Consider the following 27,013-nt stretch of genomic DNA (forward strand, 5'->3'; position numbering starts at 1 on the left):
GTGATCTGGGTGTTCTGCAAATCGAAGCTGTTACAAAGCCTTGCGCTGAAAGACAGTGTTACACAGCGAAGCAGATTGGAATTAGGCTGCACTTCTGTAAATCTACTGACTGAAGCAGCTCCTTGTGCTCTGCTCTGGAGCCAGTTAAAAAGCGTCATCAGTGGCGAGCCGGGACTGGAATCACAGGGGCCATTTGAAAGTGAAGAGCGGTGTTCTGTTAGCTTGTAATTAGCCGGTCCAGTTCTCTGGTAGGTCACAGATGAGCCCAGGTCTCCTCATCAATATCAAAGTTTTTTCTACATTTTCCCCCCCTTTTTAAACGAGGCTATTCGTGCCCTGGAGGGGGAGGAAGAAAAGGGGTGGGGGGTGGGGGGGGGGGAGTTTTCACAGGGCCCTGTCATTCCATGAAATGCTTCCTTCCCAGTCTCTGGTGGGATTTTGTCAGACAGGCCTATAGTTTCATACACAAGTAAGCCCACATGCTTCAGCTTTTGTGTGATAATGGGTCAAGTGGCGTGTGTAAAAAGAGTGGGGAGTAGTCTAAAGAGTTGGCAACCCAATAGGTAAATGGGGGGAGAGGCATGTGCATATTTCAACATGCTGCAGCAGAGAGTCCGCATCTGTAAAGTCCACATCTGTAAAGATGGATTGAATGGATTTTTAAATGATTTTTATGCCTTTTTTCTTTTCTCTCAAGAGAGGTTAAACATGTTTGTAGGCCCAGTCATCACTAGCGTCCTTGGTTACCGCACGGACGAGCATGCGCTCTTCTTTCAAGCTCAGCTGCACAGTAATTACCCCTGAGGAGCGCACTTCATGCGCAGTCGACGCAGGCAGGCTGCAGGTGTCTGGTACTGATTGACTGGAGGAGTTGCTTTCTGTGCAGTGGGACTGGGGCAAGCCTGCCAGATGAAACCCCGCCAGAACAAGGCTATGACCAATTACACGTTATCACTGGCAAAGTCAGGGTTCGACACCTTAAGTCATTTCACTAAATGTGTTCAGTGCCAGTGCTTTAGGGGTTCTTGCTTAATAGAATTATTAATTATGGGGTTTGTGTTTTGACATATAGTAGGTGGGTATGAATATAAAACCGGCCTTCATTGCTGTATGAACCGGATAGTAGCAAACAGTGACAGGCAGCCTTTCAGATGAAGGAAACTATACTCAGCTCAGCTGCTTGCATGGAGACTGGTGAGGTTTGTGATGCGCTAAGCCTAATTCAGTCAGTTGAGTTTGTGCAAATAATTGCTAGAATATTGTTGATCTGTCATATATTGTTCCTTCACATTTTGGTTACACATCGCTAGCTACACTAGTGTTGATGGTACCACTCCAAATATACCTGCATATTTTGGAACTAAAAAGAAAAAAAAATATTATGGATTGAAGCAACTCTAAACTAAGGAAATTAGGTCACAGCAAAGGTGGATTCTGCTGCTTGGGAAATTGAGCAAATTTCTCCATTCAGACTAAGCACTGTACCAGAGACACTTTCTCTACCTTGTTTCCCTGCCAACCGTCTGGGTCCCACAGTATCCAGGGAAACGGGAGGAAACCGGTGCTATGTCATGTCATCTCAAAATGACATCATGCAAACTAACGTCACATCACGTGAAGTCGCCGCTCGGAGTTCCTGTCCAGACAAATAATGGGGTGTTTTATGCGAAACGTCAGGCTCGGTCCGTGGCACGCGGAAAGCACAGGCCCTGGGACTCCTGTTTGGAGCCTGAGAATAGGTCATCCATCATCTTGATCAAACTCATTGAATATCTGTCTGCTCTGCCTTCCTGGTGACTCATGAGAGTTAAAACCCTGAGAGAAATACTGTTCTCTGTAAACATGGTTACACTGTCCTTGTTCATTTGTTGGCCTCTTTAATGTTACTTTTTAAAAAATAAAACCTTTCAAATATTGGCAGTGGTCGACAGTGCGGCTCACTGAATTTATGATTGGTTCTTATTTTCTCAAGGGGAATGACCACATGAGCAGCCAAAATGCCAATATTTAATTACTACAGGGTCAATTGCTCTGCTAAGTTGAAAGACAATAAGGCAGTAAAGCCATATTGCGAGACACCATTGAAAGACATCCAAGTTATAATCATAAATTGGCCCACCCGTTTATGTTTTTTACTTTGGTTATTTACAGTATGAAATCATATTTTTTGGGTGAAATCAAGAATTGTTAGTCATTCTACATGTGTGTATGCATAGTATTATAAATTATAAAAATGACTGACAGAGAGTGAAGTGGAAATGTAGAAATGTGTGTGTGTGTGCATGTGTGTGTGTGTGTGTAGAGAAATAGTTTCTTTGGGGGGTGGGTAATGATTTATTGATCACAAAAGTCACTCAAGAATGCAATCTGACCTACATCTAAATCTCAACAATGCAACAGTGCAAATTGTGAATAACGTGTGCCGTATGTGAACCTTTGCTGATTTTTATGTAGGGCGTCAATTTTACAGTCTATTGGAATGTGTTGCACGTGTGGGTGCCTGACTGATGGGCCTGCTCCTGGATGCAGGTGCTGTCTGGCGCTTCCCTTCAGTGAGCACCCTGCCTCAGCACATCAATCAGAGCGTTGACGGCACCTTCATCTGTGCCTATTTTTGGAGTGTTGCGTTGATGCTGGCTGACTGGAATCGCACGTGGCAGAAGGCATCCCTCAGATTCCCATCTGTTCCAGGGAGCTCGGAGTCGGTCTGAATAGAAATGAGGCAGAGGTACACACGTCTGTGTTGTACCAGTGTGTGGGTAACCTGTGCACAAGCTTTGCTGCTGAATCTGCGCAGTATGAGAACAGGTAACCTGTGCACATATACCTGTTCTCTATTTGTGTAGCATCAGAATAAGTATCCTCTGTAATAATTTTGATGGTGAGAGATAGTTAGAGTAGGTTACACTTACAAGTTGGCCCTAGCTTGAATATTTAATGGTAAATATTGGCTGTGCTTTGGTAGCAGAGATGTGTACCCCCAACTTTGGGCCCTCATCTGGGCCTCATTGTGATTCATTGTGTGCACTGTGTGCTCTTAATGGAGTAATCTCCAGCAAGTCAAACACAACGTGCCAAAAAATAATTCAGACCATGAATCCTTTAAGACCGCACAGTCACCGTCTTTAGTGCACTTTAACCTGGTGGACAGCCAGGAATAAGCAGCAAACATATGAGGAATGGATTGGTTGATGTTTAGAACATAGTAAAAAAACAACCCTTCACAGAAATGGACAATTCACATATGTGTATCTGCGTCTGTGAGTGACTGTTTCTGTCCATGCATGTGTGTGCACTTGTGTACACATTTGTTACTGTATGAGAAGTGACATCCATTTTTTTATGAGAATGACATTCTTTATTTATTGCTTTTACTTCCCATAGTAGTTGTTGCCATGTAAAATAAAACCCATGGACTCGTTAGGAGTCTGGGTTAGCCATGTTAGGCACTAGGATGCTCGATTTGGAGGTGTGTGCTAGAACAGTCACCTGGGTGAAAGGTACAAGTAGGAACTGCAGCCTGGCTGTTATTCCCTGATGCTCTCTGGAGCTTTCTAACTGGCATGTCCACAGAATGGCAGTTCAAACTGGGAAAGGAAATACAAATTTTCAAATCAAGGACCTTGAAACATGAATGAAGGTGATGTGTGTCTATTAAGAGTACAATCTCAACATCAGGATATGTAAAGTCCCATGGATGTATTGGATGTATTATAAATTCTGTGGACACTTCAAATACTGTGGCATGGATTTGGCAGGGCATATGTGCCTATTGTCATTAGAAATTATGAGGGCACTGCTTTTCCAACAAATGGATTTAAGTAGGATTTTTCAGCTTGAGGTTACACAGGATAGCAAAATTCTGAAGATTCCAAGTCTGACCCTATTCCATAGAGGCCTGCAAGAAATGTGAACGGACATTCCTCCCTTGCCAAAATGTATCCTGGTGTATGGAATTTATGACCTAGGCGTTTAAGAAAATGAAATCACAATCATTAGAATTAGAATTAAGCCCTTACTTTTTATTTCCGCAAAATAAGCCTGTTCTAAATTTAGATATTAATTAGATCTTGTAACTTGGCTGAGACAGAATGAAAGCTGCCAAAGTTGCCCCTCGACACTTTGATTGGATTTATTACCATTGAGTCTGCTGGAGCAGTGTTAGCTCACCAAGTGGAGGCTGCAAATAATTTGCTAAGGATATCAAAGGCACATTTAAGGGAAGAAAAATCTCAGAACATAAACACTCATGGCTCATGTATTCCTTGCGTAACATAAAATATGGATTATTTGACAATATTAGGCCTACTCATTGATTGAAATATGCTTTAGAGAGTTATGTTACATTATAATATTATCATTTAAGTGCAATGGAAATTCTGTGCATACACCCATTTCTAGTACTTAAAATATAAAACACCCACACACACGCCCACACACACACACACACACAGTACATATACATACCCACACACATGTTCATAGGGGCCCCACTGAAATTTCCCGTGAAATTCGGATCCTATTAATACAAATATTATGACAGAAAATTTATAGTGCGTTTAAAATGTTCTCATAATATATCTATATTCCTGCAAGCCTAAATTGTTGATAATATGAATCAGTGTTCGCAGTAGTAATAGGTCATTAGCTGGGTCACTAGCACTCTTATTGCGAACGTGCGCATACCAGTTTTCAAACCTTTTTCTCTGTTTCATCTCCAGTGCATACCAATACGGGGCTATGGATTTGTGCTGGACAGATACAAGTGCCAGTGCAAGAAAGGCTTCTACCATCCCAGGAGAGTGGCTGTCAATGGCTTCAAAAGTAAGTTTCAGTTCATTTCAGTACATACATGTATCATTGTAAATAAATGCTCTCCTTTTTTCCTTCTTTCTTTAAAAGTATCCAAACCATGTACTTTTTATGGACAAAGGCAAGTAAGTTCTTTATTGGATGGCTTCCGCTGGTGCAACACAGAAATCTTATACCCTGACAAAGCTACTATTGCAGGGACCATAGGGATGGCGCTGAGAGTAAAGGTAGATTGAAGATAGCTTTCAGTCAAGTGTGTTCAAAAATGGCAAGAAATTCCCAAGTTTGTTGTATGTATAGAGGCAGAAGTCTAGCGTATGGCTTAGCAAGTAGCCCTAGAAAGTGGCTGTTTCTGTCAGTCGTTGCAGACGAGAGCTTTTGGTAAGTAATTGTAATGAATGCCTTATACCAATTGCTGGTGTGATTCCAAGGTGGGGCACTGCTGTCTTATTCTTGCTTTGCGATGAATAATATAGTGTTTAAGTCTCTCTGGATGAGTGTCTCCTGCCAATCAAGTATATAACAATAATAACAATGAAAGAGCTTGACGTTTTTGTGATATAAGACTAAGACCCATTCATCATTTGTCATTGATTTTGACGTGCAAATAAATGCAAGCATTCTTCACGTCCTTCCCAATGACAGTTTATTGAGTTCAACTTGCCAAACTATGATTGCGAAGAAAAAAGAACGCTAATGCCTTGTGAGTGAAAGTTATATATACACAGATGTATAGCTCTGAATTCTTGCCCCTATTTCTCAATTCCGCATCATTGCATAATGGCCTCCCCTTCCTACGCTCAGATTTCTGCCAGGATCCCTCTCCTCTGGTGGAAACACTGACCGAGGACCCAGCAGTTCAGTAATATTTGCTTGCTGTGGAATTTGCCACTGGTGGGATTTCCTGAGGTGCATGTTTACTGAATTAACTGCTTGGTTTCTCCTCTGACTGCTGTGCTCTGAAACACTCTCCAGCTGGATTGTAAATCTCATTAGTGTCCATTCTTTAATTAGCTGTGCCATGCGTCTGGAACATTCATGAACTGAAATTGTTCTTAAGATTATTATGATTATGATAATCACATTTATCAGTATTTTCATTGTGATGTTGATAACAATGATTAGAATTTGGATGGCTTTGATCACGATGATGGTGATGATTATACTGTATATATACTTTATACATACATTTATTTATTTAGTGTTATTAGTGCTTGTTTAAGCAGTTAGTAGTTGTAGTAGCAGTATTTGCACTAGTTAGGACTGTAACAGAAGTACGCTTGCATTATTGCATTAATTGGTAACCCATTTGCTTCAACTATATTCAATGAAGGCAATATTACACTGACGACAGCGTGGCATAACATTTCTCGTCTCCCTCCACTTGCTACATAGTGTATGTCAGTTTAAAAGCTTGGTGCTGGCCTATCAGGCAGCTGAAGAAACTACTAGGTTCTAGCTTCAGAAAATCATGATACACTACAAGCCAGTTAGACCTCTCTGGTCTGCTACCTCTGGGCACTTGACCTCTCCCCCACCTGCATGCTTGTACTTCCTGGTCACATCTCCAGTCTGTTCTGGCCCCTTGGTGATGGAATAAGCTTCCCATCGTGATCAGGACAGCGGAGACCCTGCCAACTTCCAACAGACTGAAGACCTGCCTCTTCAGACTGCACTGTCATTCCCCAGGCCCTTATTAGCTTTTCTCTTTCCTTCTTTTTGGATTTCCTTTTCAAATAATGTTATACATGGCATTTAAATGGTATTTACTTTGTCTGCAAAACTGATTGTTCCACTAACTTTATACTTATTGATTATAAATGTAATTTCCAGACCTGGGTCAACTACATATTTGTTTTGGATTCAAATACTTCTCTGTGCTCTATTGATCTTGCCTGGTGTAATTGAACCTGCCAATATGACCAGATGGTGGGGTTTGCACTTTTTGAGAGTATTTCATTGGTTCCAATACACCAGACAAGATCAGTAAAGCGTAGAAAAGCATTTGAATCCAAAACAAATATGTATTTGACCCAGGTCTGGTACTTTCTGTGCCTCCTTGGTGATATCTCATTTTGTATTCACAGAGACACTGATGTTCTCCACTTCTTTAAGTCACTCTGGACAGATTTGCCTGTGCAATATTCTTTTATGGCTGGTTATCACAGGACTTATGTCATGCTTATCACAGCATTATGTAGGCTTCATGGCCTACAGTTCAAGTTAAGTATTACCCATTAAGGTAATGTGCAGAGTTGAAAGGAAGCTCAAACAAAGAAAAACCTCTGGTGATCAAGAAAGCGGAGCAGTCACATGTAATTAATCAGATCATTAATATTGCAGAGCATGCATATACAGTGTACTCGCAGTACAGCATCTCCCAGGTTCTGCAGTGACCAACTAGGTCACAAGAAATATAATGTAATGTCACACTCAGTCTCATCACACAGAGGCTAGTCATTCTTGTGAGGAATTACATGAAGAAACTGTATTCATTTGTTTGTTGGGACTTACCCAGAATCATTTGTTTGTTGAGACTTACCCAGAATCATTTGCAAAGCCACCATGACAGAATACATTTTAATACATGTCACAGGAGTGCAAGAACAACAATAATTTTTTTAATTAGTGTTTGTATTTTAATTTGGACTACTCTAGCAATGCATGCTGGCATGCACAGTACATTTCTGAGCAAGACTGACAAGAACTATGTATCCATCCATCAAAGGACACAGATGCACAATGGACAGTTGCTATGATTTAGCATCAGGCTAAAACAGCAGTGCTTACACACTCAGTAATAGCATAGTAGCAGTAATCATTTTTGCACACACAAAATTACTGTACAGTTACTGTAAGAATTGTCCTTTAGAACATCACACTTAACATGCACATAAAGCTTGACAATAACTTATAAGTTCAGGATTACATTATGTCACAATGTTGAAGTGGTGCCAAACAATTATTCCTAAAAGAAGCATTACCTTGCATTATTCTAAAGTGCTTGTGGTGCCCAGTGATCTGTAAGAGAAACATTATACCCTATCAGATTTCAGGGTTTCAGTGATCTGATTCTTGTCCTCAGGTACAGGAGAGGTCAAAGTGTGAAGGTGAACATATTTTGCAGTTTTTTATTCATTTTAAATCGCTCTGCCTGTCCTGCTCTATGGTTATGAAATTTGTAACATGAGATAGGATGTCACTCTTTTCTGGTCAAGTGAATGAGATTCTACACTGATGCCGTCTTTGTTGGCGCTCCATTGGTACAAGCGATGGCCCCAGATTTTCGCAGGCCACATGATGTGTGAGCTCATGCGCAGTTAACACAGTGGAGTACCCAGTCGCCAAAATGACATTGATTTTCATAAAATCATGTTAGATGAGTCTGTTTTTCTTTTACGTTATCTCATGGAAATATTGGAATAAATGGCACCCCCCCCAACACCCCCCCCCCCCCCACACACACACACACACACACACACACGTGCGTGTATGCCCCCAGTACTGTCCTGTCCCTCCAGCTGTGCGTGAACCTCCAGTTTGAGTAGGTGTGGGGGATGTCTGTGGCGTACTGTCATGACAAATGAGATCTGGCATCAGCAAGCCAGAATCCTGTGAGAAACATTGACTGCTGCCCAGGGAAGCTCCAATGAGTGCTCCTGTGGCCACCACACTCCTTCTTCTGCTCTTCTTCCTCCTTCCTCCTCTGCCTCTCCAGCTACTGTAGGTCCTCAGTAAAATGACCTTGACATATATATAGTGTGTGTGTGTGTGTGTGTGTATAAATATATATCATACACATTATTTCAATGTTTTATCTCCCTGTTGGGCTAGTTGATCCCTGTATTTAATGTCGGCCCATGCTCCATCAAAATTCAAGTTTACTTTTCATGTTCATTTTATCAGATTGAAAAGTGGAGGCTGTGATTGTGGTCAATGTTGCTCTCATGAATACCAATATGGTTTACCCTTGGCTCAGATTCTTATGATCTTGAGAGCCATATGAAATGTAGTCATAGGCAGTCATGGACAATCAGTCAGAAAACCTATGTAGAAGTGTCAGCATTGCTGTAGTAAAGTATAATTTATATTTAGCATAGTCTGGCTTAAATGTCATTTATTGACGCTCTCCTTGTGTTGCTGTGGTGAAGAAGCTGATGTCTGGAGTTCCTATCTTGTCCTGTCTTTCTGCATTGGGCTCACAATAGATGGCAGAGTGTGCTAAAAATAGACTGTGAATCACCACTCGGTCCCTTCAACGTCTTGAATGCAACAGCTTAATGAAGCAATGCCGGCGTCAGGGGAAAGCACACCGTGCACAGAACTGATTATTATGATTTCAGATAGAAATATGCATATTGTTCCTCTGCACATGCAGTAGCTAATAGCATGCATGTGCATCATTCTTTCACTGAATAAAATTTGTCATTCCTGAATTCTATGTGCATGCTATATTTTCAAAAAAAGGAATACATTTTTTCATACAGGAATAAATAACCATACTTCCTTTTTCATGGCCCATTATATATTCTGTGAAAATGAAAACATGCAACCGTAATAACGTCATGTCAGAGACAATATAGAGCTACTACATCATTACCCACTGGCACTTGCTTTGCATATGTTTCTTATCATATAGTTGGATGAGCAAACCCCTGATAAGAAAACATCACAACCCCAGCTTTCAGCCATATGGTATGCATGCTGTGATCAAAGCATGCAGTTCTTATTGCCTACATAATCCTGTGTTTGGGGGAAAGCATGTTTGATAAACGTGTCAATGTGAAATGCCAATAGATACTCTGATTTTCCTCTTTGACGCATTCCCCTCATGAACATGAACTTGAGTGGTGTTCACAGTATCTTCAGACACAGCTACAACTCTTCAAATAACTCTCAGCTGCCTAGGTAAATGAGTGGAGATTGATATTTGTTTTTTTTAGTAATTTATTAGTTGTCAAGCAAAACCTGATTATCAAGTAACAACTCTCCATGATGCAGTGACGTGCATCGGGGACCAGAACTCAACCCTGGCCAATGGGGGGGCAGACTTATAAGATGGCTTGTCTGGGAAGAGTCTCAACCCCTTATGCTTTTTATTGGGGGTGATTAATGCCTTTATTAAGGTGCTCATTCGGAATGACGACCTGCTTGTGGAAGGTGATTATCTGGATTGAAGGTATGCTTGTGGAATGAGGGTTTGCTCACAGACGTGCTCATTCGGTATGAAGACTTGCACACATTAAATGCTCATGCGTAATGAAATTGTGCAGTACATATGAAAAATACAGAATTCATTCCATCAGTTCACACTCTTATTCCACTGCTAGCATGAACTTAATTGTTTGCAGTAAATTTGTTTGTCTCTGTGTTGTTCTTTTTGAAATGCATCGTTCTGATGCTTGAGCAGCATTCACAAAAAGCCTACAGGCCAACGTTTACTGTGTCTCCATTTGTATACAAATGGGGTAGTACGAATGGAAATTTAATTTCTGAAATCATGTACCTGCTGTCCTTTATAGACAACTTGTTGTCCTTTTAGCCTGCTCGAGACTGTTTAATTAAAATGTAGAATTAAACACGTTGAAGCTTGCAAGCTAGTTAAGAAGATAATTAACAGTACTAGATGTCCGCTTAAATACATAGCTGGCTTAGCAAATTAACTACATAATTGCACATTTTATTTAGCTTGTTAGCTGAAACAGCAGAAAGATAAGCTAGATAGCCTGCCAGTTTGAAATAATGTTTTCATAAGCATTTCCTGCTAATTTCCTTACAGACCCTTCTTATGCTAAGTCAGGTGTTCCATCCCTGAGCTAGATCAAATTGAGCAGTTGTGTACAGTACACAAAGGCATTTCTATTAGCTGGTTAGCTCTCTCTCCCTCCTCTGTCACACAGCTAGCTGGAATGCAGTGGGATGCAGTGCAAAGGCAGATATTTCATTCCATTTATAGCCAACCATGACCAGTTCAGCTGATCGACTGCTCTCACATAACTGTTCTGTGATAGAACTGTACTGTATGTCGATGATGTCCTACCCTTGGGAGTAATTACACTATCACCGTCTCCTTTATGTAGAAGCATGTGTGCAAGTCTTCATGCGAATGCGTCCTCTTTCTGCGTGTGCATGTTTTGCTAGCAAACACTCATTCCGAATGATCACTTTACTCAATTTGGTCTGCATTCCGAACGAGCCCCTTAATCACCCCCCATACTTTTCAGTGTGGTACTTAAAATGGCAACCACAGAGTATCATGGAAACTGTAAAGTCTAGATTGACCATGCCTAAAACTAGTGCTATGACTCCAACGTTCCAATGACTAGCTTTACATCGTATAGGTGAGCCTAACCTGATATTATGTACTGCCGAGTGCTAGAAACCTCTGGAAACCCAAAGAAAAAAAATACTCACAGGCACTTGCAGTAAGGCAGTCACTAACCCACCTGCAGGAGGGGTCTGTGGTTTCCTTCCTCTGGTAGTTTCCCATGGCAGATACGGTCTTTAGGCCCAGGAGCGAGGCTGGTGCTATAACTTTGCACTGCTGTAGGCATCTGAAAAACATTCAAAATACAAAAACTATGCATCACAACTGCTAATCCAGCAATAATGTGAGCACATACATGTACAAAAAAAGAACAGGACCTTGCAATGGCTTCTCGAAATAGGTTTGGTATCAGGATTAACCTCAATGGTTAGAGTAGCAAATTAAATACAAATCTCCCACCATCTGGGTTTTCTACACCACCATTTTCCCGTACACAATCTTTTCCTAACACTAGCCATGTATCTCATAGGTCTTTTTATTTATTTTATATAACTTCTGGCCAACACCAGATAAGTAAAAAACAATTAACTGGTGGCTGGTTTTATTTATTTTGATATTGAAAGCTAGTTTCGTGAAAAGTTGAACAGGACACTGGTAAACAACCCTACTCTTTCAGTAACATTACATTTAGACAAGACAATTTACATTTTACATACACTCAATTTATACAGCTGGATATTTACTGAAGCAATTTAGGCTAAGTATCTTGCTCAAGGGTTCAAACGACCATTCCCCACTTAGGAATCGAATCTGTAACCTCTGAGTTACAATTTCTGTTACAAGTCCTGGTATGCTTGCTGGCTGAAATCTGGCTGAAGTAATTTCTTCTGTAATGAAAACTATCATTAATATGGGGCCCGGTTTGGTCTGGCTTCCCTCAGGAAAGGAGAAGGAGAGGGCAGTTTCGGGGAGTCCCCAAGGAGAGGGGGCAACAGAAGAGGGCTCCAACAATTGCCTGCCCTGCATGGAGGGGTGCGCCTACTGCAGGGATGACACGCCCTGCCACACTCAGGAGGATGGCATCCTGCGTGTGGCCATCATCTCCTTCCAGGGACTGTGCATGCTGGGAGATTTCATCGGCATGGTGCTGGCCTACCACTTTCGCAGGAATAAGGTATGTGTAGCTCCCCTTTTTATTCAGAGCAAGGGCTTTCAAATTTGATTCCCGAGTACCGACTGCATATGCTGGATTTTGTTCCAACCGTAATAATAATAATGAGCTGTTAATTCTGCTGCATTAGACACTTTATGTGTAGATGATTTACCATCTTAAAATCTAATTATGTCAGAAATAGCTATATATATATATGCCATGAGGATGAAATAGTTCATGTTCACAGACCAAGGCTGCGTTTCCCAGAGCCTCCTTAGCGCTACATGCGTCTTAAGGTATACCTTAAGGTCTTCCTTTAGTTGTCGAGCTGTTTCCCAGCGCCTCCTTAGCTAAGGTATGCCTTCTGAAAAGTATACCTTTAGAAGGGTGGTCTGAGGCACTCGTAGCTGTCCCTTAGCGATGCGCTCCGCTCATCCTGTCACAGTTTTAGCCTTATTAGGCCACCATTTTGCTTTTCAAATCGACAGTTGTACTACAGTGAGCATCTAGTAGCTTACATCTGCATGCTCTCACGGCCAGCTCGAAGGGCTGCAACAAACAAAGTCCAAATGCACCAAAAACAATCCAGAAAGTGATTTTAAAACAAAAACCCAGACATTTATTAGTATAAAATCACAAACTAACACGCAAACTACAACAAACGAAAACCCAAAGTTCACAAAACAAAAGATCTCCACACAAACACCACAAAGCACAAACCACACACAAGAAGCCCCAAAGAAGATCTCTCTTCACAAAAACCACAAACTATCTACAAACCACACAAAAGAAGCCCCAAGCCTCATACCGCAGGGCTTATATTGGGCCACAGGCAGGTGGAGGCAATCAAGCAATTAAGCAATTAGGTATTACCTCCACCTGCACTACCCAGGCAAGCAGAGGCTGGGGACATAACAATGCACAAATGACATAGATAGTTTAATATTAACGTTATGAAAATTAATTATACAAACAACGTTTCTGTGCATAGCACATCATGAGAATGTTGTTGTTTAACCTGCCTATTCTCATCATGATGGTAATAAAGTATAGGGCCTATCCATAATACTAATCCAATTTGTGAAAAAAATAAGCTGATATTATTTTTACATAGTGGAGCTTACTGAGGATATGGCTTTTCTGACTGCATACCCTGAAGAAATTAGTTCATTTGTGTGTGAGTCAATGATCACACTGACTTGGAACAAACCGCCGGTTTATCAAGAATATAAAAGCCGTGTGAGCAAAGCTGCCATTGAGTGAGTATACTTGCATGACCGAACTAGACGGAACTAAAGCATGTTGATTGGCCTAGCCATAAACACACGTACAAGTACGGTGGCTCATAATGAACAAACAGGACAAATGATCTACATGCCTTTCCTTTAGCTCACACCTCCTATATAAAACAAAATAGCACTGGGTAAATATCAACATTGCAGAACATTTCTTTCTTACCATGTTATTTTTACGATTTTCAGTAAACAACCCAATAATGATATTCTTGGTTAAACTTAAGACTATCCAACAGCAAATCAAGGTGGATGAACATATCACTTTAATAGGTAGGCCTATTCATAAGGCATACCCGGTTTAAAATTAATCATGATCAATTTCCACAGACGCGCTTTTGCCTTTCATCTACGGTCATTTTTGCACTGCAGAGAAAAGTCAGCAGGAATCAGTGGATATGCTGCTACAGTTGCCTATATATTGTGTGACAAAAACAAATTAACATTAGACCTTTGTTTCAATAAGAACAAAATAATTCACCCATATGTAGCCTATATCCTTTTTCCTGGGCTTCCAAGAAGTCCCAGACTATGGTTTATATGTCCCGATTGATGCTCTTTTATATTATATTTTGTAGCCCACTGTATATGTATTTATTGAAACTATCACAAGGTCTCGTCTTGACTTAAAGAGATTAGCAGATAATCTTTAGTAGGCATAGCTTCCTCTTCTGCAATATTAGATTGATGTAAAATGATTATGACAACACTTGTTATATTAAAACGTCATTCATAAGCCTTTACAAGAGAGACAATCGATTCGCGTGGCATCGATTGATACACTTTTCAGCACCAACTTACGACGTACCTTTGAGACTGTCCCTTAAGGCAACTGCGAAGGTACAGTCTGGGAAACACTCGCAAAATAGCAAGCTCCCTTTGAAAGGTATACCTTAGAAACCTTCATAGAACGTTAAGGTACATCGAAACTGGCAAATGCAGTCCAAGACTTTAAATCTGTCCAATCAACTAATACTTTAATTTTTGGTTATTTGACAGATCCTTTTTAAAGAGTTTAGATTTTTTGAATTGATTTGAAGTTATGGGGTCACAGGTAAAATCACTGGAGCCTTAATTGTTGAAAGCACGGTCAACTGGTCATGGGAAAATGAATGTGTTCAATGGCAGTGCAAATTGATCATGCTGGAATAAGTGGAAGTACAAAATTGTACAAAATTGAACTTATGCACATGTTTTCAGTAACCTCAATTGATCAACAGTCACTGACTGTGACAAAAAACACAACATATACAGTGAGTCGCCATGACCAAGTATGAAAGCCACAGATTTAGAACATTCAGTTCTGGAAAGGATAGCTCTTCTTTGGTACATCTCCAAAAACATCACACACCACAGTTAGAAATGGAGTCTTCCCTCGTGCTACTGCCAGAGATGCACTGTAGCGATAAAAAATTCTGGTGATACCCAATGTCAGCTATTGCACTGCAGAGTGCAAAATGAAAGGCAGCTGACAGACAGTGCTTCAGAATGCTGGTAGAATGTTTGCTTGTCTGTGCTTTTCTCAACTGTTGGAGGAAGCTGCAGTGATGGACTGGGCATTCCAAACTGTGAGACAATAAAGAATGTGAGGAAAAATGGGCTAAAAAGTGAATCCATAAAAAATAAATAAATAAATAAATAATAAACAAAGAAGGATCTTAAAAAAGCTGAATCTTGGAAATTACAAGAGAACATACTGTATTTTTGTGCACCAGTTTGGGTGTTTGTGTGAGAGAAACACATTATAAATCGTCATTATAAATATAGCTACTGTTTTACAGCTTTAGAAAAATGTGGAGAGAGTGGGAGAGAGAGAGGGAGAGAGAGAGAAAGAGTGGAAAAGGGACAACGGGAAGAGCTACAGTCACTAATATACAGTTTGTGCTTTATAAACTATTGTCTGAATCTTCCAGTGGCCAACTGCTTTGAGTGGTGAGGCAAAAATCAGGGTTCAGTTCAGTCCTTCCTATCATGAAGTTGATTTGCTGCAATAGCTTTCATGGCACTTTGCCACACATATCTGAGTACTGAAGGCATGCAACTTCTGCGCTCTTACTGTTAGATCCTTCCTCCCATCTAAATAACAATGAACATTGTTTTCCTCAAAGCCATGCTATTGATGGGAGCTCTAATTCTGACTTGCTGGACAGACCTGAATGCCTATTAATTGCATAACTGAAAAATAATAATTGGATGGTGGAATAATGTGGATCCGTATTGAGGGTGTGATGCATGCTATAATGAAAATGTCCGAGAACTTGATAGCTCTAGATTTCGAATCATGTGATCCTACAACTAATAATTATGCAAATAAGATCAGACCAAACGGAAATAACACATTTCCAGCATGATGCACAACAGTGCAGATGGATGGTTGTGGGGTTTGTAGTTAGCAGGCGAGTCCGGTAAAATGACACTAGTACACCGTAGTGCACAGTTAAATAGGTAGACAGTCCGGTTCAGTTATATGGTCACAGTGAAACAGTTGAACAGTACAGCTTTGTTATATGGCCACAGTGAAACGGATAGACAGTCCAGTTGAGTAATATGGTACTAAACTACTAAACAGTGCAGTTCCAGTAAAATGACACATACTGTATATGGTACAATGCAAAGAAAAACAGCTGGACTGTTAATTTATTTGGATTCTACCAAAATGTGTGATTCCAGTAGGATATATCACATATGCTATGATGCACACCAGAAAAACATTATATGCTTCTAAATGTTCCTAATAGGGTGTCTGCACTGCACAACTAGGCAGACACCGTTGCACGCTGCACTATATTCCTAATGTGAGATTCCAGTGCATACTGAAGGGCAGACAGTTTCTCGGAGAGTGAAGGTACCATGGGCCTGCTTGTGCTTGGGCTGTCTGTATGCCTAAGTCCCATGTCAGATTCACTGGCTCATCATTCTAAACCTTTTTCCATTCTTCCAATGATTTTGGGATTAAGGAGTAGGTTCATAGTTGGATGGTGGCCACTAAGCGCACAAACCTGAGCCAGTTATAGGTTAGAGATGGAATTGGAGTTTTCCCTTGTACGATGTTGCTTCACGATGTAATGGGGGCTCAGTGATGAAATCCTCGTTACCCATCTGTCCAATTAATGGAATCTGCAGTAGGAATTCTGCAGTATGGTACAGATCATTTATTTTGTTTTTCTAGATCACTCCTATTAGCTACCCTTCCTTGCATCAGAAAAAAAATAAAATAGAAAAATACTGGGGTTGATAACAATACCAGTTAAGAAATAAATACATATTAATACAAATAATAATAGGTCAAGCATAACAGATTGCATGGCCATTGACCTTTCTGCTTGAGAGAGGGAGGAGCACTTCCACTGTATGAGAGCCCTGGAGTAGCACAAATCAACATTTCCATTATCCATGTGTCTGTGATGTAATTCACTGAAAGTCCTGTCATGGTAGTGAATATATGGATGGCAAATGGGCATGTTGATTATCATGCATGTAATGCTGCAGTAACATAATTTTCAATCATGCATTCTGTAAGAGGAGTTATGACCATAACAGGAAAAATGCAATCAACAGAAAAAAATACAGGCTTTGTTTGGCTGATGCCACAAGATTGAATGAATACCTCTCATCGTCTGTCACTATGCTCACATCTGTTTGGATACAGCATATATTACACATATGTAACAATACACACACACACAATCACGCTATTACGACCCGATCCTGGTCAGATCGTAATAGGAAAAAAGGAGAAGGGAAGTGAGTAGACGAGTAACTTTGGTCACTATCTGCAAAGTGTACCATCAACAGAGATTTCAAATTTCAGAGTTACCTTCAAAATAATAAAGGAAAAATAACAAAGCAAAATAACAAAATTGTGTCCCGAGGGAAGGATTTGCAATCCAGTTGGGAACACGCCCTGGAGTTACTATATGTAGCTAACAGTGACCAGAAGATGTTATTTGAAGGACTTACGGTGTTGTTACTTGAAGGACTTTAGAGTGACCTTATGGTTGTCCAACGTTTGTTATGTTTTTTATTTATTTTTGTTTTTTAAAATCCGTGTATACCTTTGTCTGTGTCACTTGCAATGAGCATTGAGCTGAAGGTCAAATGTGTCAAAATAAGGTCAAATGTGAAAAGTCAAACAAAGTAATCACTATCCACAAATACCAAGCACAAATTTTGAAGCACTAGCCTTCATTAGTGAATGACAAATGACGGCTTTTTCAAACCAAGTAACCGAAGATGGAAACGGGCAATTTGGAGAACATGAGACACGTACACAGCAGAAACAAAACGTACGACAGAGGTTGTAACACACATCAGACACGCATGGACTCAGACACACACGCATGCAAAAATGAAAACAAGACTCTTTCATCACACAATAAAGTGAATAATACTATTAATTTGCAGTATCCTCTTAGTTAATCTACACCAATTAATGATAATTGTGATGAATTAATTTAATTTAAAAAGAAATACAATCCCATAAGCTCCTTTGGTTGGGTGGAACTCAGCATTATAATGCAATATTGTAAATGTGCTTTTTACTTCCACTGACATGTACATGCACACTCCTCAGTGGACAGACGAGGAGACAAAAGTATGTTTTAAGAAATCATGTACCGAGATATTACAATACAGAAAGGCCATCAGTGGGAAAAGTGTTTGGATCTTTCTTGACATTCCCTACCTTCTACTTAATGCAAAACACATGCTTCTAAGTAACAGATCTGTGCCACAAGGTACAGCCTTCGCTAGTTCTGATTGCAGTCTAATGCATTCTTTATTTGTAGTGGTGAGGGGGTAAAAAGGCACAGCACAAATGCCTTGGAGCAGCCAGAATCGTTGCTGCTCAGAAAATGCATTAAAGTAAGAATCTATCTAGGCTTTCAGATGTGGGCCTTGGGTGATGTCTGCGATTCACTGCTTCCGATGTCGGTTTTGTCACTGAACCGGACGGTGCTGGTGCAGCAGTGCACGGTCCATCTGCAGCCACTCTTCCTCCTGCCTCGCGGAGTCCTTGTTCCCATGGTTATTATTGCCAGGTATTTCCCGGGGAATGGGCATGAGAGTCACTCTGGCTGCAGATTATCTCTGTGCAGGAATTACCTTCCGAGGCCTTAATGCCAGTTCATGTGGGCTGAAGGGGGGGAGGCGAGGATGGGCGGGGGGTGGGGGTGGGGGTGGGGGGGTAGCGGGGAGTAGGAATGTTGAAGCTACCCTGGGGTCTGAAGTGGATCTGGGGAAAATAATGCACTGTTGACCTTGAGGGGTATTTGTATAGGGAAAAGGTCCAATTGTGCTGAAAATAAAGCTTGTTCCTTCCAATCCAAAAGTCAACTAACCGCCTCACCAAAAAACACACGCACACATACTGCTAACGTGTGAGTTATAAAGCCATTCAATTCATATCATATCGGCCTTTCTAGCCTTTCTACAGTTCACTTGCTTTAGCTAACTGCTAGGCCTTCCATACAGGCCTTTCTATAGCTCACTTGCTTTAGCTAACTACTTAGCTTACCGTGCTTTAGCCAGCAGGCTAATAATGTACGATGGTCCAGCGCAGATCCTAAGTGAATAACCACATAATTACACATAGTTAGCATTGTTTCCAATAAGGGGTTGATACATACAAAAGACACCAGTACTGGAAGCAGAAGGCAACAATACCGATAATATTATAATATGAATTAAGATACTTTTATGAATAGCATATGCATTTCCAATTATTTTCTATCTAGTTGGCAGCTAACTAACAAACTAAAAAAACAAAACATGCACAAAATGGAAATGAAAATGTTCATAGAGTTAACTGTACATACATCATAGAGGTATCCGATAATCAGGGCATGTTCCTTGAGATATGCAAAACTTGAGACCACTGCAACTTTTTCCAAAAATACAAAAGCACATGAAAATGATCTCATGAACAAATTAGCCAATTTGCATGATACAATATATGATGTCCAATATATGTAGCTGTCTAACCTAGATTTGTTATATTCAGAGGTCAAAATTTCAAAATGTTTAATTTTTGAAGACCAACATTGATTGTACTTTAAACATTGTATCTATTAAACTATCTCCTTTCAGCTTGGAAGTTGGTAAACAGTTGACTGACAACCTATAGCTCTTATGCCAAACTTTGTAATTATAATTTTAAAATGCATTGAATTCTACATACACACATATGTACAGCTACTCGTATATGCAAGATGTGGACCTGCAAATGCTGAGATTCAGGTTTCAGACCCAGCGACAGCTCACACTTAATTTTCATGCAATTACAGTAACAACAATGATTTGTGAAATGACAGCTGAACCTTGTTTTTCTTGGTGCGGCCTCCTGTTTGGACCCCGTAATAGCTGCTTTCAGCAATATTTTAATTTTTTCTTCTGTTTGCAGAGTATCAGAGCATCTGGACTTGTCCTTCTGGAGGCTATTCTGTTTGGAGGCCTGCTCCTCTACTTCCCTGTAAGTCTTTACTTGCTCACCAGCTTGCCATCATCTAAGGCAAGCTGTTGTATTATTTACTGGATGTCAACATGAATGTAAAACACTACCTTTTTGTCACATCATATTACCAGCTGTTTGCATGACATTGCAGGTTGACTTATCACCATGTTGTCAGCATTGCTTTACAACACTTCCTCTTCACAGTGCATATCCTCTTTATAGCAACTTTTGCCCTCAATAATATACACAAACAGGCAGTTTGACCGATTCCATCCTTTTGCCCTAACAGATGTTTCTTGCATTGTTTGCAAAATAGTTTTATTTTGAAGATGGAGCATACTTCAAATATGCAAATAATTTATGATAATAAATTGTGATAATGTGATTTGTGCAAATGAGGTGGTATGCAATTATGTATGCAGGTTGAACCATGCAAATAAGGATAGACCTTTTGAAGTGTCTTTGAAGTTAGCCAAAAAGGAGCCAATCAATTTGCATGTCTCCCCTTACAACCTCATTTGCCTGCATTACTGCTTACAAAGTCATCACTGCATGCAGTCCATGTTGGTGGATCTGTTTTGTTGCGTTGTGCTTACTGGCGGTAGTCCTTGATATCAAAAGCAGTCTTTGCACATGCTTGTCGTTAAAAGCCCACAAATGTAATTTTGATATAACCCTTTTAGTTTCCTGATTTCCACATATCTCACTGCAGAAATGAGACAAGCCTACACATATATGTTGAAATAATTGGACATTCAAAATTTTGAGGAAAGAAACTGTCATGTTCTTCATAGATGGCTGTATGCTCTTAATTGTGCCAGGTACCGGTGTAATACAGAAATTAAGGCGTATGTTTTATTATCATATTATTGTCATGTTATTAACATATTGTATGTTATACTATCTGGTTGTTCCTTGCTTGACAGGACCTCTGGCTCACAGTAATTGCTGTTTAGTGGAAATTATTGAGAACTATAGGCCTGCCTGACCATGAAGGGTAAACGTAATTAAAATGAACTGATTTAGAGCCTATAATCAATGCAATTAGCAGAGACAAGGTCTTGGAAAGTAATAACCTTTAAATTGCTGTTCTACTTTAAAACCTGTTGGAACCACCAGAGAAAATCCATGTTGAAGCAATGAAACATATTAATCCACTCACCAAAGAGGTTTTACTGGGCAATAAACAAGCTTATACTCAGCATGTTGCTTGCTCAAAGCAAGTGGCCCAATTTGTCATTATTCTTAGCATGTGCAATATAATATTGTGTTGCTATTTTATCTATACATTTGTATTTATTTCACAGCTTTAACTTTACCAAGCTTAAAATCCCTCACCAAATTTTCAACAAAACAAATAATGATGGCCATACCATTTCCCCCCAAAAAAATACACAAGCATAATCATTGCTTTACTTTTATATTTTATTTTGGTGCTCATTACTGTTTTAAAGTGTTATGACCAATATGTGATCTGATATCTTTGGATCGCAATTAAAACTGTTTTTTTCTGTTATGCATATTTAAGCTATACAACTAGATTTGCTCCTATGTTTCTGCTTTCTGAGTTAAATTTTTTTTTTTCTTCAAGTATGTCTCTCACATGCTTTATTCTTATCCAGAAATAAGACTGGATCTGGGACAGTTTCACAGCTTTTGTTTGGCCCATAGACTCCTTTGCCGCATCATATTTGTCTCCACCCCCAGCTTTTGGCTTAAAATACTTTCTTTTTTGGAAAAGGAAAAAACAGGTGACAGAAAGACAATTACTATATATGGAAACTGTTGCAGAAAATCTTTTGGACATATATATTAAGTGCTATTCATTTTTTCATATGAAGCCAATTCCTACTTTATCACGTGGGAAATCATTGCTGCTACATTTCAGATTCAATTAGAAATGTGAAAGGCATGTCGCTAAAAGTCTTTGAACTATGGTGCACAAAGAGTAAATATAGGCCAGTGCTTCCCAACATGCCTGATGATAAATTGGTCAGTTTCTCTGAGGAAATAGCAGAACCTCATCATGAACCTCATAATGTGTGTAGATTCAGTGAGTTCCCAATAATTGACTTGTTTGACCCAATCTAGATTTGTCTGTACTGTAAAACACAATGATTTTTTTTCAGCTTCAGGCTGTGGCTTGTCAACCCTGCTTGAACACTGGATATTGTAAACTCTTCCCATTGTTTGACTCTTTTGTTGCCAATTTTAATTTAGTTTGATTTAGAATCCTAACAACATTCTTGTTTATTTCTTAGATATATACTTTATGTGCCATGATTCCAACTTGTTCCCTTTTGCAAGTAGTGAGGTTTATTGAACTAGCAAAAAGTATAATGGTTTGCCTGCACTAAAGCTAATTTGTCATTCACAAGATTATTCCTTTCCTCTATGTAACTTGTTGTGGAGTAGCAAAAATCCTATTCCATAGTTTTTTTTTCTTTCTTGGAAACATTCTTTTAAAAAATAACACTGGCTATAAAATTTCTTTAAATTAACAGCAAAATATTAGAAGTGCTGTAACAGCAATTTGAAAAATGAATTATTTATTTACTATGAATTTTGGTGAACCCTGTGAATGAAGTTGTATTGTAATTCGATCAATAACTCAAAGGTTAGTAATCTGCAGAGATCTGCAGAGCATATTTGTCAATATATTGTTTTTGTCAAAAAGCATTTTTTGCCAGTTTTATAGATATAATCACATAAAAAATGAAAATGACAAAAGATATCAAAAAAGCTTCTGTAACCAGGTATTTCATTTATAAAGCTGTATGACACCCCTGGGAGGGAGACGTGGAAGTTCCAGGAGCGGACCGTCGGTTGCCGCATGGAGAGAGAGAGAATAAACAAACGTCTTCATCCTTCCCCCTCATGGGTTCTGGGCGAAAACAATTAACTAATACAACAAACTAAAACAGCAAAGAAAAAAGAAAGAATTTGCCATTAACAGTATGAATCCATGGATCCATACTGCCTTGTGTCAGCGATGCAGGCTGGTGGTGGTGGTTCAGTGCTGTAGGGAATGTTTTCATGGCACACATTAGACCCCTTAATACCAACTCAGCATCATTTGAATGTCAAAGCATACCTAAGCATTATTGCTGACCCGCACATCCCTTTAAGGCTACAGTTTACCGTTTTTCAAATGGATACTACCTACAGGATAATGTGCCATGTTACAAAACACACATCATGTCAAGTACCAAGGAGCTTTTCAGTGCCAGAAAATGAAGAAAAAAAACAACTGAAAATGGCTGCAGTACAAGCCTAGCAGAGCATGACCAGGGAAAATACCTTGTGATGTCTATGGGTTGCAGACTTCAAGCAGTCATCGAACGCAAAGGATTTGCTACCAAGTACTAAATACGACAATTTGATTTCAAATTATGTTATTATTATTTCTCCAATTGCTTTTGGGCTCTTAAAATGGGCATGTGTGGAAAGGGCTGCAGTTCCTACACAGATCACCTGATATGGATGCAAATACCCTAAAACTTTAAGTTGACAGTCTGCACTTTAACCTTATAATCACTGTTCTATTTCCAATCCAATGTGCAAGAGTACAGAGGCGAAACCTAATATATTGTGTCACTCTCCCAGTACTTAATTTTTTTTTTTTTTTTTGCTGATTGGCTCTTTTTTGCATGCAGTGTTAGCACTGTGTCATGTAGGGTGTTTATTTAAAGAAACCCCTCATCTTTTTAAAACCATACCCATGGGTTAATTAGCAGGCAAGATGAAAAAGTCACTTCATCTCATTTGTAGAACTGCAGAATTGCAGATCCCTTTACGTGGAAATTATTGACCTTGGCCTTGGTTTTAACATGCAATCAGCTGATCTTTTCTACATCTCAGCAGCTCCTCTCCCCTACTTAACATTTTCTCAGTGAACAGGAATATATTTTAGCATCATTGAAGATTGACTGAGACTATCTACAGTCCAGTGAAAACTAATGCTTACTTCAACCATGCAATAATTAAGCGATAAAGCACGAGAGGCCATGCTACATTGTGAATATAGTCATGGCTGAAGGGCATTGTTGCAACCCCCTTTAGCTGTGACTATATTCACAATATGGCACGGCTATGTTTGTGTGTGTGTGTGTGTGTGTGTGTACAGTAAGCTCCATGATGTTTGGGTCAAAGACATATTTTTGATTTTGCTGTACTCAACAATTTCAGATTTGTCATCAAACTATTTGTATGTGGTTAAAGTGCAAATTCTTGCTTTTATTTAAGGATATTGTTATACATCATTCGTCATGTTAAACAACACTTTTTATAAATAGTACCCCCATTTCAGAACATCAATGTTTGGGACAAATGACATCACAGGCATTTAAGATTAGTCAGGTGTATTCAATTGCCTCCTTAGAACAGGTATAAGAGAGCTTTCGGTATCTAGTTTTGATTTTAGCCTTTTGATTGCTTTTGGAGTCTATTATTGGCATTTGTCAACATGTGGACCAGTTGTACAAATGAAAGTCAAGGAAGCCATTATGAGGCTGAGAAATAAGAGGAAAACAGTCAGAGACATAGGACAAACCTTAGGCTAACCAAAGTCAACTCTTTGGAACAAAGAGCATGTGGGAAAGACATAAATTAGGTAGGATTACTTTATGGGAGGAACAAAATTGGAATGTGCTCAGTTTGAAAAAGACTTGGGAGTAATGGTTGATCAAAGCCTTTCAGGTTCTAGGCGCTGTGCTGTAGCAGTAAAAAAGGCCAACAGGACGCTGGGATATATAGCCAAAAGTATTGAGTATAAATCCAAGGAAGTTATCTTATACAATACATTTGTTAGACCTCACTTAAGCCGTGTTTCCACCGCAGGAAATTTCCCCAGGAACTAGGAACCTTTTGAGGAACTCAGTGCGTTTCCACTGCAGGGACCAGGGTCTAAGTTCCGGGGACTTTATTTACCCCAAAAAAAGTCCCTGCTCGGGGGGTAGTACTTTCCAAAAGTACCGGAACTTTTGGGGTGGGGCGCAAGTGCTGAATATTTCTGATTGGTCGACTGCTCGCAGTATTTTTATTTCAACCGCCATTTTTAAAAATCTGCAGCCGCAAACCGATTTATTTTCATAATAACTTGAATTCAAACTTGTATGTTATGCGGCGCAGTAGCCTACTTTTGGTTATAGCCTGCAAACATGTGTGCTCTTCTGTTCTTTTCTTGCTTTAGTATTCATTTTATAAAATGTTAAGCATTCCTGCTGGGACAGCATATTTTGTACCAAAACATTCAAAGGGTTTAATATTTTCTTCCGGATTTTCTTTGTTAGCCCGTTATAATTGACTCAAAACATTTCATACAGTTATGTGAGGTATGCGGTAGTTCTGCGTAATTTACATTGGTGATACAGTAAAAGCAAACTGGAAATCACCTTCCGCACTTTTTGTCAGGGTAAAATAACAGGTTAATTCTAGTAATCGTCCCTTTTGCTTTTTCAAACTGCCAAAATTTTACTCTGCGATTCTTCAATTCCACAAAAAGACCAGGAAGACTATTGACTAATTTATGGTGCATGGTTCGCATCTGGAGGGCACCCTTTGCTGCTCCGCTAGCAGTAACTTTGAAGGAAAGAAAACGGTGGCTGTACCACTGCTAATTAAAATTTTCACGCAAGTCCGAGTTTTCATTCTATTTATTCTTGTCATTTTGCGATTAGCCTATAAGGAATTGACGATGAGAGTCAAAGTAATCAATTCAACAGCAAATTGTTTATGACTTGTGCATGTTTTCTGCTGTTGTTGCCAGTTATTTGTGGAATGTGAATGCATTCTATCGCCTCGGATGTCAAGGCATGAAAGTGAATGTTTGCATAAAAACATAATAAATGTGTTTGAGAGGATATATAAAACAGTTACAATCTGACTATTGGCCTGTTATATCCTATTTGTTGCATAACAACGGTCCAAGTCGAACTACCAACGAGAGTTTTGCTTGACAACGGTGAAATATGCCTAAACGGCCGCGGAAGAATATTTCAATTTCAGGTTATTAAGTCGATAAAAATCAATAAATACTGAAGTAACCATATATAGTCATTGTTGGTAACCCGTTGTATAAGTGGAATAAACCCCTCCGGGCTGTCCCGGTTATTAGAAAATAATGTAGGCTACTTCGGTGGTAGTATGGGGTTACAGAAGAAATCATACGACAGATGGACCGATGACGACGTTGCTTTTTCATACGTCAGTGGACTAATTTGCCTAATTTTCGCGGGACTTTAGACCGCGGTGGAAACGCAGACAACAACGGGCTGAAGGAACCTTTTAGTTCCATGAAAAGTAGTTCCTGCGACTAAAAGTTCCGGGTACTTTGGGTGGAAACGTGGCTTTAGAGTATTGTGTGCAGTTCTAGGGACCATACTACAAGAAAGATATAGAGGCTCTGGAAAATGTTCAAAGAAGAGCAACCAAACTGATTCCTGGTATGAAAGATAAAAGCTATGAGGGAAGACTTAAGAAGCTTAACCTCTTCAAGCATAGCAAAAGGAGTCTCAGGGGTGATTTGATTGAGGCTTTTAAATTAATGAAGGGGATCAACAAAATCAACTACAAGAGATTCTTCAGGTTAAGTTCTTTTAGTAGAACGAGGGGCCATAAATGGAAATTAGTGAAAGGTAAATTCCATACAGACATTAGGAAGAGTTTTTTTCACACAGAGAGAGGTCAATGTGTGGAATAGCCTGCCAGATCACATAGTAGAGGCAGAAACTCTGGGGATTTTCAAGACTAGGGGATTTTTCAAGATGCAGTGTTAGATACAGTCTAGTCTGTAGGTGATGAGAGCACTAATTTAGTCAGGAAAATGGTGAGCATTGTTGGGCTGAATGGCCTGTTCTTGTCATTAACCACATGTGAATTGTTTGATTGCAAATCTAAAATTCTTGCGTACAGAGCCAAATCAAGAAAAAATATGTCTTTGAGTAAACATAACAAACATTAGTGCATAAACTGAATAGGAAAAACAGTTATTAGCACACTCACATACACACAGATATACACAAGAACACATGCACACA

At 39.6% G+C, this 27,013-nt stretch overlaps 1 protein-coding gene across 2 annotated transcripts in view; it reads left to right on the forward strand.

Moving 5' to 3' along the window:
* Positions 1-27,013, forward strand: part of gpr158a (G protein-coupled receptor 158a) — a 109,072-nt gene that overhangs the window by 34,298 nt on the left and 47,761 nt on the right. For both annotated transcript variants that reach the window (XM_035415434.1, XM_035415433.1), the window contains exons 3-5: positions 4,722-4,824; positions 12,022-12,254; positions 19,926-19,994. In XM_035415434.1, coding sequence (XP_035271325.1) covers positions 4,722-4,824; positions 12,022-12,254; positions 19,926-19,994 — 405 coding nt within the window. The remainder of the gene's footprint in view (positions 1-4,721; positions 4,825-12,021; positions 12,255-19,925; positions 19,995-27,013) is intronic.

The sequence above is a fragment of the Anguilla anguilla genome, chromosome 4 (assembly GCF_013347855.1).
Source record: "Anguilla anguilla isolate fAngAng1 chromosome 4, fAngAng1.pri, whole genome shotgun sequence".
Lineage (NCBI taxonomy): Eukaryota > Metazoa > Chordata > Actinopteri > Anguilliformes > Anguillidae > Anguilla > Anguilla anguilla.